The 15,869-nt window shown below is 46.8% G+C and overlaps 1 protein-coding gene across 1 annotated transcript; it reads left to right on the forward strand.

The window, feature by feature from the left end:
• The first annotated feature begins 761 nt into the window (after positions 1 to 761).
• NFKBIA (NFKB inhibitor alpha) lies at positions 762 to 5,780 on the forward strand. The gene is made up of 6 exons (XM_084843575.1): positions 762 to 1,135; positions 2,289 to 2,397; positions 3,093 to 3,303; positions 3,959 to 4,047; positions 4,168 to 4,428; positions 5,172 to 5,780. The coding sequence occupies exons 1-6, from the start codon at positions 864 to 866 to the stop codon at positions 5,217 to 5,219; spliced, it is 990 nt and encodes a 329-aa protein (XP_084699701.1). The 5' UTR covers positions 762 to 863; the 3' UTR covers positions 5,220 to 5,780.
• The last annotated feature ends 10,089 nt before the right edge of the window (positions 5,781 to 15,869 follow it).

Consider the following 15,869-nt stretch of genomic DNA (forward strand, 5'->3'; position numbering starts at 1 on the left):
AATCATAGAATAGTAGGGTTGGAAGGGGCCTACAAGACCATCGAGTCCAACCCCCTGCTCAATGCAGGAATCCAAGTCCAACACATCTGGAGGGCATCGGGTTGGGGAATGCTGGTGTATGCCCGCTTGAGAGAATAATTATCCTCTGCTTCACTGCAACGTATACGGGGGTGGAGGAAGGTAGGCGCCCCTTGGATCTCACGCTGCTTCGTTATCACCCATGAAAGCTTGCACTACCGTCCTCGCACAAGCAGGCCTGCTCTGCAACTGGTGTCTTTCCCACTCCCCGCCTGGGAAGGAGGCCCGGGGATCTTTACCAAAATACCAGGGCGTTTTAGTTAAGAACAAACAAAAAAACCATGCAAGGTAGGAACTGAAGGGAAATCCCGATCACGCGCCGTTGGAGGGATGGCGAACGTTGCTGACGCCCGACCCCAGCTGCCTGCACCACCAGGGGGAACGGCAAGGAAGGGCCTCAAGAAACTGCAGGGAAAAGGGGAGCAGCCTTAGTCACAGACAGCTGCAAAAAGTACTTTCCCTTCTGAGGAAAAAGCCAAAAGTTTCCAGCGAGTGACTTGCAGGAGGGAATTCCTCTGCCAGCCTTTGCTCTCGCGGCGGCGGCGCCCAGACAGGACCAGACTAGTTTACAGCCTCTCGCTGTTTGACTTGGCTGGGAAATTCCCAGCCGATCAAGCGCCGCCCCGCGCAGAAATCCCCTCGGCCGAGGCTGTATAGCTAGAGCGCCGCCACCGCCCGCCAGCAGTCCACGCAACTCCGCAAAGCGGCACCAGCCAGCCCGAGCGCCTCCCCTGGGATCTATCGCCCGCCCGCCCGCCCTCGCACAAGGCGCCCTCGGCCAGGCCATGCTTAGCCCCAGCGCCCTGGATTATACGATGGATTTTACGATGGACCAGCAGCCCCGGGACGTGCTGAAGAGGGACAGGCAGCTCAGCCCGATCCAGGACGATCGCCACGACAGCGGCCTGGACTCCATGAAGGACGAGGAGTACGAAAAACTGGTCAGGGAATTGGAAGATATTCGCCTCCAGCCCGCGGAAACCTCCGCGGGGCTCCACGGCGGCCCCAGCCAGCCGGGTCAGGCTTGGAAACAGCAGATGACCGACGACGGAGATACGTAAGTCGACGGGGCGGGGGCGGGATTGTAGCCTTTCCTTCTCCTCTGTAAAGTTGCTAGTCCTGTGGAGAACTGGTCTCGTTTCCTTGCAAGTGAATCTCACGGATGTCAGTATGCCATTTGCAAGGCAAAGCGGTCCGCCACCCCAATCATGTTTGGTGGGAAATAAATGCAAGTGAACTGGACACATCGCCCAGCAAACACACACACACACACACACACACACACACACATATATATATATATATAATTTTAAACTTTAAAGGTTAAATTCCTTTTAACTATTAAAAGAGAGTTTGAAGCGCGTGGTAGCAAGCGCGTGATAGCAAGGCGGCACGGATGCAAAGCCGAGTAAACTCAGCGTACCGTGAATCGCACTGTCTGTGTTGGACTGGCACTAAGTAGGAGCATCATAAAAAGCGAGCCACGCTCCTTTAAAAAAGAAAAGGGGGGGGTGATTGGCCAACCTGGTGCCCTGCGGATGTGTTGGACTGCGACTCCCATCATCCCCAGGCAGCGCATGCTGGCTGATGGGAGTTGCAGTCCGACCCATCTGCAGGGCACCAGCTTGGGGGAAGCTGCCGTAGGTGTTCGAGCATGTGCTTTAGCAGCCCAGCACGGGTTCCCTAAAGAGCCGTGTTTGTGCCCTGCAGTTGCCTCGAGGCTGGCTTGGATCCCTGTGCATCTCCGGCGGGGGGGGGGGCGGGGAGGGAGAGAGAGAGAGGCTGCTCTGACGGCGCGCTCTTTCCTTTCTGCTAGTTACATAAAAGCGCAGGGGATTTTTGCGCGGATGGGTTTTCCCCCTCCCGTGGCCGACTGCCAGCGCGAAGGGGCCGGGACAGGGTGTCCTGGCGCGGAGGGGCGGGGCCTGAATGAGGCGCCGAGCGGGGCGGAGGGGGAAGTGCGCTGGAAAGTCCCTGGCGCTGTGCCCGGAACACTCAGCTCTGCTCCGCTCCGCGGAAAACACCCGACGGTGAAGGCACGCGGCTTTGAAAACCCCAGGCTTTCGAAATCGCCTCTCCTGCTGATACTGATGTTCTTCCTCCGTGGCTCCAGAGGGCGCGTTGCCCGCACGGGGCAAGAACGCTGATCTCAGGCCTTTTGGGATTTTTTTGCTCATCGCTGGGTTTTTCCCACTGCTTTCCTCTTACAGATTTCTCCATCTGGCAATTATACACGAAGAAAAACTCTTGAGTTTGGAAATCATTCGCCAAGCAGGACGCGACACAACCTTCCTGAATTTCCAGAATAACCTCAACCAGGTACTTAGTCATGTTTCCTTCTCCCCTGAGCCTGAAGATGGTCAAACATGGTGCCATATGAGGACTTGGAAACTTTCCAAAATAAAGTTTTAAACCGATATAATAAAGATAAGTACAGGAATAAATTACAAGACACCGTGTCCACAAAATTGACCCTTGGCATAATCCCCATCCGGGTGCCACAAGAACAAATGTCTCTAGTTAGAATTCTGCCCTATCCACCACCATCCTTGGCCAACTTCCAAGAAAATTATTTAGGTTTAGGGTAAGTCTCTTTGGCTAGGCCAGCCTTAAATACGTCATAATTGGAAGTGACTGAAAGAGTCATAAGATTGGTCATTTGCTGAGGGGTCCCCAAGACCAATGGTGCCATTATTCTTCCAAGGTCCAGAGAACACACTTTGCCCATGGCTTCCTAACATGAGAACGCGATCACCTCTGATCGTGAAATACCATAACCCACAACCAAACATTGAAAAAGTTGCAATGTCTTTTTTAAAAGTTCTTAAAAAAGGCTGATCCTCAACAGACATACCCAAGAACAACTCCTTTAAAAAGCAACGAGATTTACTCGTGACGAAGTGTGCTCAGGATCAAGATCTTCATGTTGACTGCAGGGCTGTGTGCTCAGATGCTTGTCCGTTTTCCTTGCTTATCAACCAAACTAAAAATACTTTCTCATTCTCAATTTGTAGACTCCACTTCACTTGGCAGTGATCACAGACCAGCCAGAAATTGCTGAGATGCTTCTGAAAGCCGGATGTGATGCAGAGATCAGAGATTTCCGAGGAAACACCCCACTGCATATCGCTTGTGAACAAGGTTCGCTCAGAGGTGTCGGTGTCCTCACACAGTACTGCCAGAAACATCAGGTCCACTCCTTGCTACAGTCATCAAACTACAATGGTGAGCATGAATGCTGACTTTATAACAGTGTGCCATGAGAGGGACTGTAGCTAGTGGTAGAGCACATGCTTTGCATGCATGAAGGTTCCCAATTCAATCTGCAGCATCCCCAGGTAGTGCTGGGGAGGAATCCTGCCTGAAACCCTGAAGAGCTGCTGCCAGTCAGTGTTGACAGTAAGGCAGCTTCCTATGACCAGCCAGCTTACTGCATGTGCCAACCCTTGGCATCACACTATTACTTTATGATTCAGAGAACGTCTTTGCTTGCTGCTTCATATCATCTAAGGATGTAATCCTATGCATGTTTAGACAGAAAAAAGGTCCAACACATGGGAGTTGTAGGACTTTTTTCTGTCTAAGCATGCATTGGATTGCGTCTGAAGTGTTAGCTAAGTAAGAGAGGGAGTGCATAGTTTTCCTTGTCCGTGTATAGCACTATAGTCACAAATCAAAGTTCCTCTTTGAGGAATAGTATTCAAAAACCAACCTGTAACTGCTGAAATCATCAAGCTATTTTATCCAGAGAAGCCCCACTAATGTGAGTGGGAAGCTGTTCAGTACATGTTTTGAAAACTGTGGCCATTGTGTTGTAATGATTTTACATTACATGGAATGATAATATACTTAATTTCCCCCATCTTTGTTTGTTTCACAGGACACACATGCCTCCATCTGGCATCTATCCAAGGGTATCTGGCCATTGTAGAACATCTCCTGTCCTTGGGCGCAGACGTCAATGCGCAGGTGGGTATCTGTAGTTGCAAAGAAGCAAAAAAACAACACCCTGATCACATGATTTGAGAAGGAACATTTTAATGTTTGCCAGTGTTAACTAAACACATCCTTTTGTTTATCTTTAAACAGGAACCGTGCAATGGTAGGACTGCCTTGCATTTAGCTGTAGATCTGCAGAACCAAGAACTGGTATCCCTCCTGTTGAAACACAGAGCAGATGTAAACAAAGTAACCTACCAGGGCTATTCTCCATACCAGCTCACATGGGGAAGAAATAACCCCTCCATACAGGAACAGCTGAGGCAGTTTACTACGTTTGACCTGCAGATGCTTCCTGAAAGTGAAGATGAAGAGAGCTGTGAATCCGAATCAGAATTCACGGAAGATGAAGTAAGTAGTTGGGTCTTCTATATAATGAGAGCCAGAATTCTTGCATAACTTGCACACACGTTTCCCATTAGAGTGCTGGAAGTAAGTGTAAGAACCCCAGGCTGTTGGGCAGGTTTCTTTGCCTTCGATGCCTTGAAGTTACATGCCAATTAACTTGAATTATTGCCAGTCACTCATGAACCTAACCATTGGACACAGCTGTAGAGAATTTGCTGATATGGTCCATTTGAAGTGAGCCAATCAGTGTACGGATTTCAAAGAAAGAAAGAGTGGGTAGACAGACCATTTTGGCTCTCTGTGACTAGGATATCTTCTAACAACTGTTTAAAAATACAAATAAAAGGTACTCACAAAAATGTTATTTGGAAGGAAGCACATTTGCACATAATTTTCTGCCTCTGGTGCTATTTACACCTTACAATTTTGTATCTGTACTTCCCTCTTATATATTTAATATAAGAGTCCATATTTTTTTACTTCTCACTACCAGCCCTTGAACTAGAGTTCATGGCTCAGCCATGGCTTCCAGGAAGGGTTAAGACACGGCACCTCCTTGGTTTTTAGCAATTAGGCACTGGTGTTAACTACCAGATGCTAATTTTGTTGTGTGAATGCAGCTAAAGTTAGTGGAGTATTTTCTTGGATAGTTAAAAAAAAAATCCTGAGTATTCCCTTAGATATTACTTCATGCTCTTCCTTAAAGCCTTCCATTAATTTGATTTGTTTTTCTTTCCTTTGTCTAGCTTCTGTATGATGACTGTGTTATCGGCGGACGACACGTGCCTTGTTAAGCGGGGAGTTGCAGAAAGAACAGCCCAACAAACTGAACAATTACTGAACTACTATACTGTTCTGCAGAGAACATGTTATAACAGCCAGTGCAGCACACGGTTCAATACACTGTTTGAGAGCATGAATGAATGTTGGTTGTCAGACACCAGAAGAAGTCTGGGCCCCGTTTGCGCCAGAGAGTTGATTGTCCAAATAAAGGAGCAGAATGAAAACTTGGAGGGTCCAGCTATGTTTTCACTGCATGCCCTATGAAAGGGCTGGCCAGGTTCACCATCTGTTGAGTCCTTTTGGAAGACATCCATATATTTCTACCTGACTGCTGATAATCCATTCCAGAGACTAAGCTCAGGGGTTCTTTGTGCTGCACAGCAGACAGGGGTATTGCATCCCAAAGAATGACTGCTTGTCCACCCTCAAAAAGGATAGCAATAACCTTCAGACTGTATATTGCAGGCCCTATGCTTTGCAATATGTATATCATGTATATGTTGTACATTTTGTGAATATCTTTTTGCTACTGGTGATATGTATATTTATTAAAAAAATAAGAAATGCACTGGATTGGTGATGCCCCTCACTGATATCCCGTTAGCAGAAATCAAGTATCTCAAGAAATCCCCACATTCATTCTTGCATACATTTTCACTAAAGAAGGCAACTAGTGTCCTATATTAGTTATCCAGGGCAGGGGCTGGATGGGCAGCAACCACACATCATCTCTTCACTCTTTCTCTTAGCAGAACCAAGGTAGTTTAAAAACCATTTGAGATCATATCACTCAATAGTCTGTGTTCCTGTGAGAATAATTTATCCTCCTTAATTATCTTATTATATATTAGTTCGGCACTGGGAGCATATTCCCACCAAAGTTAAGCACTCTAAATTCCCATTGGTTTCCTGTAGGAGGGATCAAAGCAGGCACCGAACACTCGCATTAAAATCTTTGGGATTCTAAATGCTTAACTTTTACGAGAACGTGAAAGAAAAAATAACAGTAATTCATGGCATAATCATAGAATTGGAAGGGATCTTGGAGATCATCTAATCCGACCCCCTGCTTGCTTATTTACTACATTTATATAGCTGCTGTATAACAGGTTCACTGAACAGGTGACAAAACAAATACAACGTTAAAATACAATGGGTGCAGTCCAGCTTTTGGCTGGCCGGAGCATTCCCTGAGCAGAGTTCTACCCAGAACTCTGGCACTGTGGAAAAGGAGGGAGAAAGTGATCTTCACTGGTCCCCCAGTACCATCTTCCCGATTTTTCTGGAGAGCCACCCACCCCCTGGGTTAAATTGCGGAGGGAGGGCCAACAAAGATGGCTGCCTCCCATTTCACTAGTAGGATTCCTCCACTGTATAGAAGCCTCCTGTGGACAGAAGGGACCCTTCCCTCCAGGAGGCAGAATTTGGATCCAACGTAGTATGAATAAAGACTGGAATGCAAAAAATGTATTTTAAAAACGACCAGACTAGCACATAGGAATAAAATGCTTCCTATTGTGCCCAAAAGACCATGAAAACGGTGCCAGACAAACATCTCTGAGAAGGCTGTTCCACTACTGAGATGCCATTACCCAAAAGACCCTCCCCCTGGGGCAGAACCTCTCCTAGGACTTAGATCGTAGCAGGAACAGCCTTAAGCTAAAATATTCTGGGGCTTTTGGCCCCACCTCTTTGGCCTCCAGTCCCGCTCACCACTAGACTGTGGCCCCCGAGAGCTTCTCCAAAATGGACTTTGGCCCTTGGGCTGAAAGAGGGTCGACATCCTTGCCCAAGGGGTTACCCATCTCACTTCACTTGGTGTGGGCACTTGGAGCATGGCCTCTGAAGAAGAGCTTAATTTTCAGGTAGGTACAAAAGGCAGTTGTTCAGGTAATGCAGGGTGCTACTATAGCATCGCTGACATGGCCATCCAGTCTCTGATTACCTCCAACAAAGGAGAGTCCATCACACCCCAAGGCAATCTATTGAATAACTCTTAGGAAATTTCTCCTGGGCAGTATCCTATGCTGCTGCTTCACTCTCATTCATTCCATTGCACCAATGGAACCCACCACTAGCACAATGTGCCATTAGTGCTTCTCAAAGGAACCCTGGAAGGGAGCAGAAATGCTCATTCCTGAATCAAGACAGGTCAGTTGAGCTCCCTTCTATGAGCTCTACTGACCTGCCCATTCTGGAAACTAGCATTTCCCCTTGTTTCCAGTTGCTTTAAGAACCTCTAGCTTCCTGTTGCCCTAGCAGTGGATCCAGCTGGTGCACACACAGCTTAGGATACTGCCTCCTATGTTTAACCAAAATCTGCTTCCCTTCAACTGCCATCCTAAGGGTGCAATCCTATGCATGTTTAGACAGAAAAGGCCTACAACTCCCAGCACTCCCCAGCCAGCTCTGCTGCTGACATCTGTACACCTCTGAGACCTTTCACCAGGTCTTTGGGAAAGTCCAATCCAATGTAAGAGCTTAAGGAGAGCTCTGCTGGATCAGCCCAAAGGCCTGTCTAGTCCAATAATTCTGTTCACACAGTGGCCAACCAGGGCCACAAGCAGGATATGAATGTAATTATAGCAACCTCCTGCTCACATTCCAGAGGAACTGGTGTTGAGAAGCACTCTACCTCTGTTCTTGAGGTAAAATTTGGCTGTCATGACTAGCAGCCATTGATAGCCTTCTCCTCCATGAATATGTCTAATCCCCTTTTAAAGCTAAGTTGATGGCCATCACCACATCTTGTGGCAGTAAATTCCATCATTTAACCATGCACTGTGTAAAGAAGTACTTCCTTTTATCTGTCCTGAGTCTCCCACCATTCAACTTTATGGGATGAGCCCGGGTTCTAGTAGTATGAGAGGAGAAAAAGTCTGTCTTCTTTCTCCACAGCATGTATAATTTGATACGCCTCAATCCAAAGCATGAGAAAGCATGTATTGTGTACACAATATATATATGCAGCCCTTTTTCATGTCTCTAGTTTCAGTGGGTTTGCCTATAGGCTACTGAGTAGGGAACAGGCAATGAGGCACAGTGCTGGATAGTCAGCCAGGTGTGTAAGCTTGATGCATTGACATGGCCAGGAGCATGGGCTCTCTGCCCCTGCCTGGATGTGTGCTACAAATTCTCCCTGGTTTGGGCCACTTGTGCCATCCCATGCTATAGGATTGCCACTCATGGGTATTACCCAATTCAGTTTTACTAGGTTATCTTCTGCATCATGGGTTGGATCTAGGATCTGCTTTCTGTAAACAGAAGGGATTCACTCACAGAAGTTGTCTCCACCTGATTTTCAGAGATTCCTCTTCCCACCCCCACTCCATCCCCATTCCTGCATCACAGCTCACCCCAGTCAGCAGGCTTCCCCCAGCCCTCTGACTGGGTTCACTCAATGCAACAATGTTGAGTGTGGTTTGTCATTGAACTATGGGTTGTCATTAAACTGTGGGTTGTTGTGTTGTGTGAACCCAGCCACACTAACAAATCATGGTTTGTTAGCTGCAAACAACTCACCAAGAGAACCCATGGTTTGTTATTGGGTGGTGAACTGTGGGTTGTTCAGGGTTAACAAAACATAGTTTGTTAGCACAGCTGGGGTCACACAACATGTGTGGGTTTTTAGGGGACTGCAGGGGTTGCCATGGGGAGCAGGGGGCAGGGAAGACTGCTTCCACCAGTGTAGTCAAATGTGCATAAATCTGGATCCAACCCCATATGTTTGGTTCAATATGGTTTACAAATGTTGGTACCCAAACTCCCTTAAACCTCCCTCCATCACCAGACTGTCTAATCTGTGGTGGAGCTGGACCTTAGGGGCAAAGTCCAGGGCCTCACAGCGAAGGGGGGCAGCTCCAGGTGATCACACAGAGACCAGCAGGTGCAGAAACAAACACCATTTTATTCCTGCAGTCATGATGGTGCTATGGTTTAGGGAAGTTTAAAATGCAAATCTGCATATGCTCAGAGAGTTTTTGTGGGTGTTGTTTTAAATTAGTGTTGGCCAACAGCTTTGTTCTAACATATCAGTAATGTAGACGCAGTTTTAAAGCATGGAACAGAGGGGTGGGGGAAGAAAAATATTAATTGTGTGCTTCTCAGCTGAAGTAATAGACATGGCCACAGTAAAGGGCCCTCCCTTAAGGCCATTAAGTGCATGGTCTAAAATTACCTAGCTGCACACCACTGTGTCTAATACACCCTGTGGAATTTCCCTGTTGACTTCAGTAGGGTTAGTAATGTATCCTGTCTTGTGCAGTAGAAGAACCTTCACATGGAGGCCCCATCTGCTGCAAGGGTCAGCCTCTTACTCTAGCTCAGTGGCATAGTAGCTGTGCAACTTGTAAGCGAGAGTGCCAGCCAGGGTTCCCATCCAGGAAGGCTTGTCTCTGCTGAACAGAGGAAAAGCCATGCTGGATCAGACCAAGCGTCCATCTAGTCCAGCATTCTATTCACACAGTGGCTCACCAGCTGCTCACAGAAAACCCACAAGCAGGACACGAGTCCAACAGCACCCTCCTGCCCATGTTCCACAGCAACTGGTGTACATAGGCATACTGCCTCTGATACTGGAGGAAGCACAGAGCCATCAGGATCAGGGACCATTGATAGCATTCTCCTCCAGGAGTTTATGTAACCCCCTTACAAGATTTGCCTAACTCTATAATCCAAGGCCATTACCTCCCTAAAAATGCGCAAAATGGTGTCAGATCAAGGGCTTGTGCTTTCAGGTTCTGGATGGCCTTTTAACCATTTTGAGCAATGCCCCTGCCTGAATCTTAGCCAAGAAAGCTTTGCATGAGGAATGCTGAACCAGGAGGCGGACATCCCTGCTGCCTCGCACTGAATCTTGGCTGTATGGAAATGATTAGAGACGGTGTCATTATGAGTCAGGGTTATTCCCATTTCTTCCTTTCTTTTGGTTAGTTTGATCAAAGGTCATGCCATGAAACTTCCTGGTGGCAGAAAAGAATATTCCACGCTGCGGTATTTCTTAATTCAGGGTTGGATCCAGGATCTGCAGCCAATTTTCAGGCATTCCCTCCCCGCCCCCGCTGCGCCACAGCTCACCCCATTCAACATCCCCCTCCAATCCTCTGTGTAGCATTTTCAGGGGGCTGGAGGGGTCATCTGGGGTCATCCAAGTTGAGTGGTGGGTGATTTGGGGGGGGGTCCACTTCCTTCAGCCCAGTTGTATGCACCGAAATCTGGATCCAACCCCGAGTCTCCCATTAAAAAGCTAAATTTTGCATGAATAGAAACTGAAACATTACACTTCTATTTTCAATAGCAACTTGTGTAACAGTTGTGTAAATGAATTAATTTTACTTTTATTTTCTGGAATGGAATGGTTCATTTTTGAACTGGTATTTTATCCCACCCTCACCCCCCCACACACACAAAAACACCCTGGGGATTTGTGTTTATTGATGGGAAGAAATGGTGTGGCAAGAGGAAGTATGGATAAGGAGGGGCATTATGAGTAGGAGAACATGAAGAAAGATTGCAAGAGAAGGACAGACAGGCAGCTGGGTTATGAATACAGCTACAGAGCAACAGATCCCTTAGAACATATTTAAGAAATATTAGAAGAGCATGATCGTTTTCAAATACAAAAACATATTGATCCCCCAAAATCAAAACCAGAAACTTAAAACTAATTCTACCCACCCTATGGCCGATGCCACTGGATTGTACCTCACATTAGCAATAGTTCCCTTTCACAGGGCCAATCTACATTGCGCCCGCCATCGAAATGAATTCAGTGTCCTGTCAGGTTAAACGCTCTTGCATTAAAACATGATTATCATACTCATCCATTTTCCCTGTTGCAGTGCTTCATTGAATGCGCGAGCTCAGTTCACACTCGAGCGCTGTGCTGTTTTCCTGCTCTTAAAGACAGAGGCTGTCATTGGAGGATCAGAAACTCTTCCTGTTTCTGCTGATTCCACACCCACCACGATCACAGCTCTCGATGGCCCCATGTCATCTTCTGGCTATCGCATAGCTTCCTCAGCACTCAACGTTTCCTCAGCAACAAGCAAAGGGCTGGATGTGCGTGCGCTTGTCTGATCTCAGAAGCTAAGCAGGGTCAGCCCCGGTTGGTAGTTGGATGGGTGACCACCTGGGAATCAGGCTTCCTGCATTGAGCAGGTGGTTGTTCCATCCCTTCAAATGAGACTACGTTTTACCCCCTCCTATCCCCCGCTTCAAATTCTTAAAGAGATGGGGGTACCAGACCACCTTACCTGTCTCCTGAGAAACCTGTACGAGGGTCAAGAAGCAACAGTAAGAACCAGACATGGAACAACCGACTGGTTCAAAATTGGGAAAGGAGTATGACAAGGCTGCATATTGTCACCCTGCTTATTTAACTTATATGCAGAGTACATCATGAGAAATGCCGGGTTGGATGAATCACAGGTCGGAATTAAGATTGCCAGGAGAATTATCAACAACCTCAGATATGCAGACGATACCACCCTAATGGCAGAAAGTGAAGAGGATCTAAAGAGCCTCTTGTTGAGGGTGAAAGAGGAGAGTGCAAAGTTGGTTTGAAACCCAACATTAAAAAAACGAAGATCATGGCATCTGGCCCCATCACTTCCTGACATATGGGAGGGGAAGAAATGGAAGCAGTGACAGATGTTATTTTCTTGGGCTCCAAGATCACCGCAGACAGTGACTGTAGCCATGAAATTAAAAGACGCTTGCTCCTTGGGAGGAAAGCTATGGCAAACCTAGACAGCATAGTAAGAAGCAGAGACATCACCTTGCCAACAAAGGTCTGTCTAATCAAAGCTATGGTTTCCCAGTAGTAACGTATGGCTGTGAGAGCTGGACTATAAGGAAGGCTGAGTGCCAAAGAATTGATGCTTTCGAACTGTGGTGCTGGAGAAGACTCTTACGAGTCCCCTGGACTGCAAGGAGGTCAGATCAGTCCATCCTAAAGGAAATGAACCCTGAGTGCTCATTGGAAGGACAGATACTTAAGCTGAACTCAAATATTTTGGCCACATAATGTGAAGAGAAAACTCTCTGGAAAAGACCCTGATGCTGGGAAAGACTGAAGGCAAAAGGAGAAGGGGACGGCAGAGGATGAGATGGCTAGATAGCATCACTGATGCAATGAATATGAACTTGAGCACGCTCCGGGAGAGAGCGCAGGACAGGAAGGCCTGGCGTGCTATGGTCCATGGGGTCACGAAGAGTCAGACACGACTGAACGACTGAACAACAAATCCCCCGCTTCAGTGTTTTTTTTTAATTAAGGCGTTATCATCAAAGAAGAAGAAGGCTTCAAAGAAGGCTTCGCCACGATTCTTTTTTTCTAATTCAGGCATGATCTTCGAAGATTCGAAAATTCGAAGATTTGAAGCTTCAAATTTTTGAATCTTTGAAGATCATGCCTGAATTGGGGGGGGGGGGGATCGCAGAGAAGCCACGATTCTTCGAAGATAACGCCTTAATTTTAAAAAAAAAACCAGCTGATGCAGGGGTAGAAGGGAGTAAAACTTAGTCCTATTTGAAGGGATAGATGCAGGAAGGGATGCAGGAAGCCTGATTCCCAGGTGGTCACCCATCCAGCTACTAACCAGGGCCGACCCTGCTTAGCTTCCAAGATCAGACAAGCACACGCTCATCCAGCCCTTTGCTTGTTGCTGAGGAAATGTTGAGTGCTGAGGAAGCTATGTGATCAGTAGCTGGAAGATGACATGGGGCCGTCAAGAGCTGTGATTGGACAGGAGGGAAATACAAACACCTCCATATATGGACAGGTAGGGGAGGGGACTATGACCAGATACGGTAGGGAAGGCAGAAAATCAGAGCACATTAAGGGGAAATACTGGGATATCAGGGTATTGGAAGCGGGAGCATGGAAGTGGGAAATTCCGGTTCCAATTTGAAGCAGGTACTGCGTAGTGTGAAAGACAGGCGGTGAAACCTCATTGGAAGCGAAAAAAAACATATGTGTAGATCGGCCCACAGACAGTGCCTCCATGTTTTCAACTGTTTATCCACAGCCATAAGCGCTGGAAACGTCCTTTTTAAAAAATGCCAACATTCTCAGAAATCTAAACTCAGCCCCAGAGATTAATTACCTCTTCCTATGCTTCATTTAATAATAACAAGAGCCATTTTGAGAAATAACCAAAGGCAATTTTTAGAAATACCTGGAATTTGGCTGCTGTTTCATAAGTATTATGTGAGCAATACTAAGCAGGAAATAGTTTTGAAAAACCTAAAATCTGAACCATCTCTTCACTCATTGTTTCAGAGTAATTTTGATCTCTTACATGAGTTGTCACAAAACAACTCTCAGGCAAGATCAGAAACCTGGATATGTAAGCACATACATTCTGAGAGTTGTATTTGCTCTGAACACGTTTGCCTGATGTGATTTGGTCTGGTGTGATTTGAACATTTTTAAAACAACTTGAAGATTGTTTAGAAAAATACATCAGTGAGATTCACTATCAGAGTGTAGGCAGCTGGAGTACTAGAGCAATATCCAGATTTAGTTATACCTACAGTAGGACAGAGCTGGCTAGGGGTTGTGGGAGTTGTAGTCCAACACCAGATGGGGGTGGCTGCTTCCCCCCCCATCCTTTCTATCAACTATGTTTGTGTGCAAGCAGTCCATGATGTTTCTACACATGAAGAGCATGTACATATATGCATGTACGTATGCTGTTTATGTTGCAGTAGACTGAGAAGGTGGCTGCAGGGGGCATCTCTCTCTCTCCCCCCTCCTTCCATGAATTTTCACATGTTTTCATATCCTTTCCTAGTTTGGTGACTCTCTTTCCAACCCCAACGTTTGTGTTGCCAGCTCATTCCAGCCGTCAGCTCTTTGGGGGCAGGAACAGCCTCTGTCACAGGAGGACTTCCCAGCACTATATCGGTACCAGAAGATCACACAACTCATAGGCATGACATCACCATTTTAAGAAAACCACCCATGTCCCTTGCATTTTAACAAGCTGTGACATGAATGGAAAGGTTCCAGCAGCTGCAGGGAATAGGAAATGAACAATGTGGCAGGATCACAAGATGATTCCTGGTCATGAGTTCCTGCTGGGCATAGTGCAGGGACATGGGAGGTGGGGGTTCCTGTGGAAGCTTTTCACATCACTGGAAGAACAATTCAACAAATGAAAATTTGACCATGTAGAGTGCTCTGGTTCATGCTTTTAGCCACTCCAATCCATTCCCCCTTAACCAGTTCAGGATTCCAACCAGCTATGGCCCTTTCCAAGATACTCCATTCCATTTTCTGGTTTTGCAGAAAATATGTATGCCCAGACCCTAAGATCATCTTCAGGGCCTTTCTCCGGGAGCCACTGCCAAAGGAAGTGAGGTGGATGGCTACCAGGAAGAGGGCCTTTTCTGCTGTGGCACTCTGACAGTGGAATGAGCTCCCGAGAGATGTTCGCCTGGTGCCTATGTTGTACCCTTTTTGGCGCCAGATGAAGACCTTTTTATTTTCCCAGTATTTTAGCATTTTTGCATCTTAGTCTTTTAGCTCTACTGTTGTAAATCTGTATTTAAAATCTCTGCAGTGCTGCTGGGATTTATTCTGGTTGTATTTTTATACTGTAGTTTTAAGCTTTTATGTTTTATGTTGCTTTATGCTGTACCATGTGGTTTTAATTCTTGTGAACCAGCTATTGGGCAGTATAGAAATAAATTAATAAATTGCCCTCCTCTAACAATCAGCCAGCATTATGTGCCCACTGAGCATGCTCAGTCTTCATTAAGCTGGGCGGGGGGTCTCGCCCTTAAAGAGGGGGGATTCCCCTAAAGGCATGTGTGTGTGTGGCACTTCTGCAAACCCTGGAGTTCCCCCCAAGTCCACTGTTATCTCCCTCTCGTGCGCAGATGATGCCATTTTGGCTGCATAAGGACCAGCACTCACTCAGAAAACTGAGTTCATGATCAGTGCATGTGTGTGTGCACTGTTGATTGATTCTGTCACAACAAAGAACATGCCTGTCAAATTCTTCACCCACCCCTTCTGAGGAGAGATATGGAAGGGGAGAAAGGCAGGACAGTTTCTAGGGGGAACTAAATGAAGAGAGGAAGCTGGAAAATCCCGCTTTCACACTCAAACCTAGCCAATGAGTGAGTTTCAGTGGCAATTGTTGGAATAAGCCAGAATGTACCCCTGGCACTGAACCTTCAACAGGAACTAGCAGACAAAATCAGCTGCCGTAGGAAATAGGGGAACCCCCTTGGCCTTCTGCATGCAGATCAGACCAATAAAGGAATCCTATAAAACCATAGCCATGGCTTAATATGAGGTTGGGCTCAATGTTGCTCTATTTGAAGGGCCTATGTGCTTTTATTTCATCTCCCCATTCCAGTGGCAGCCCCCTACAGACTCTTCCCTCCCCACCCCAAGGACGGAGGGCTCCCTAGAGCTGCACTCTATGAGGCATAAAGGGCCGGCACTGGAGAGGGGGGAATTGGCATCCCACCTACTCCCATGCAGGCTTTGTATCTTCTTTGGATCCTGGCCTATAAGCCCATTTTGGATGCTGAGACTCAGCTTGTGCTGGATGCCTTTCTGTCACTCCACTAGCCACTGAATAGCTACCACAATCAAACTCTCTGGCACCTTAAAGGCTAACAAATTTATTCTGGCACAAACT

The sequence above is a fragment of the Heloderma suspectum genome, chromosome 1, assembly GCF_057233095.1.
Source record: "Heloderma suspectum isolate Gila_16-S chromosome 1, 16-S_ref, whole genome shotgun sequence".
In the NCBI taxonomy this organism is placed as follows: domain Eukaryota; kingdom Metazoa; phylum Chordata; class Lepidosauria; order Squamata; family Helodermatidae; genus Heloderma; species Heloderma suspectum.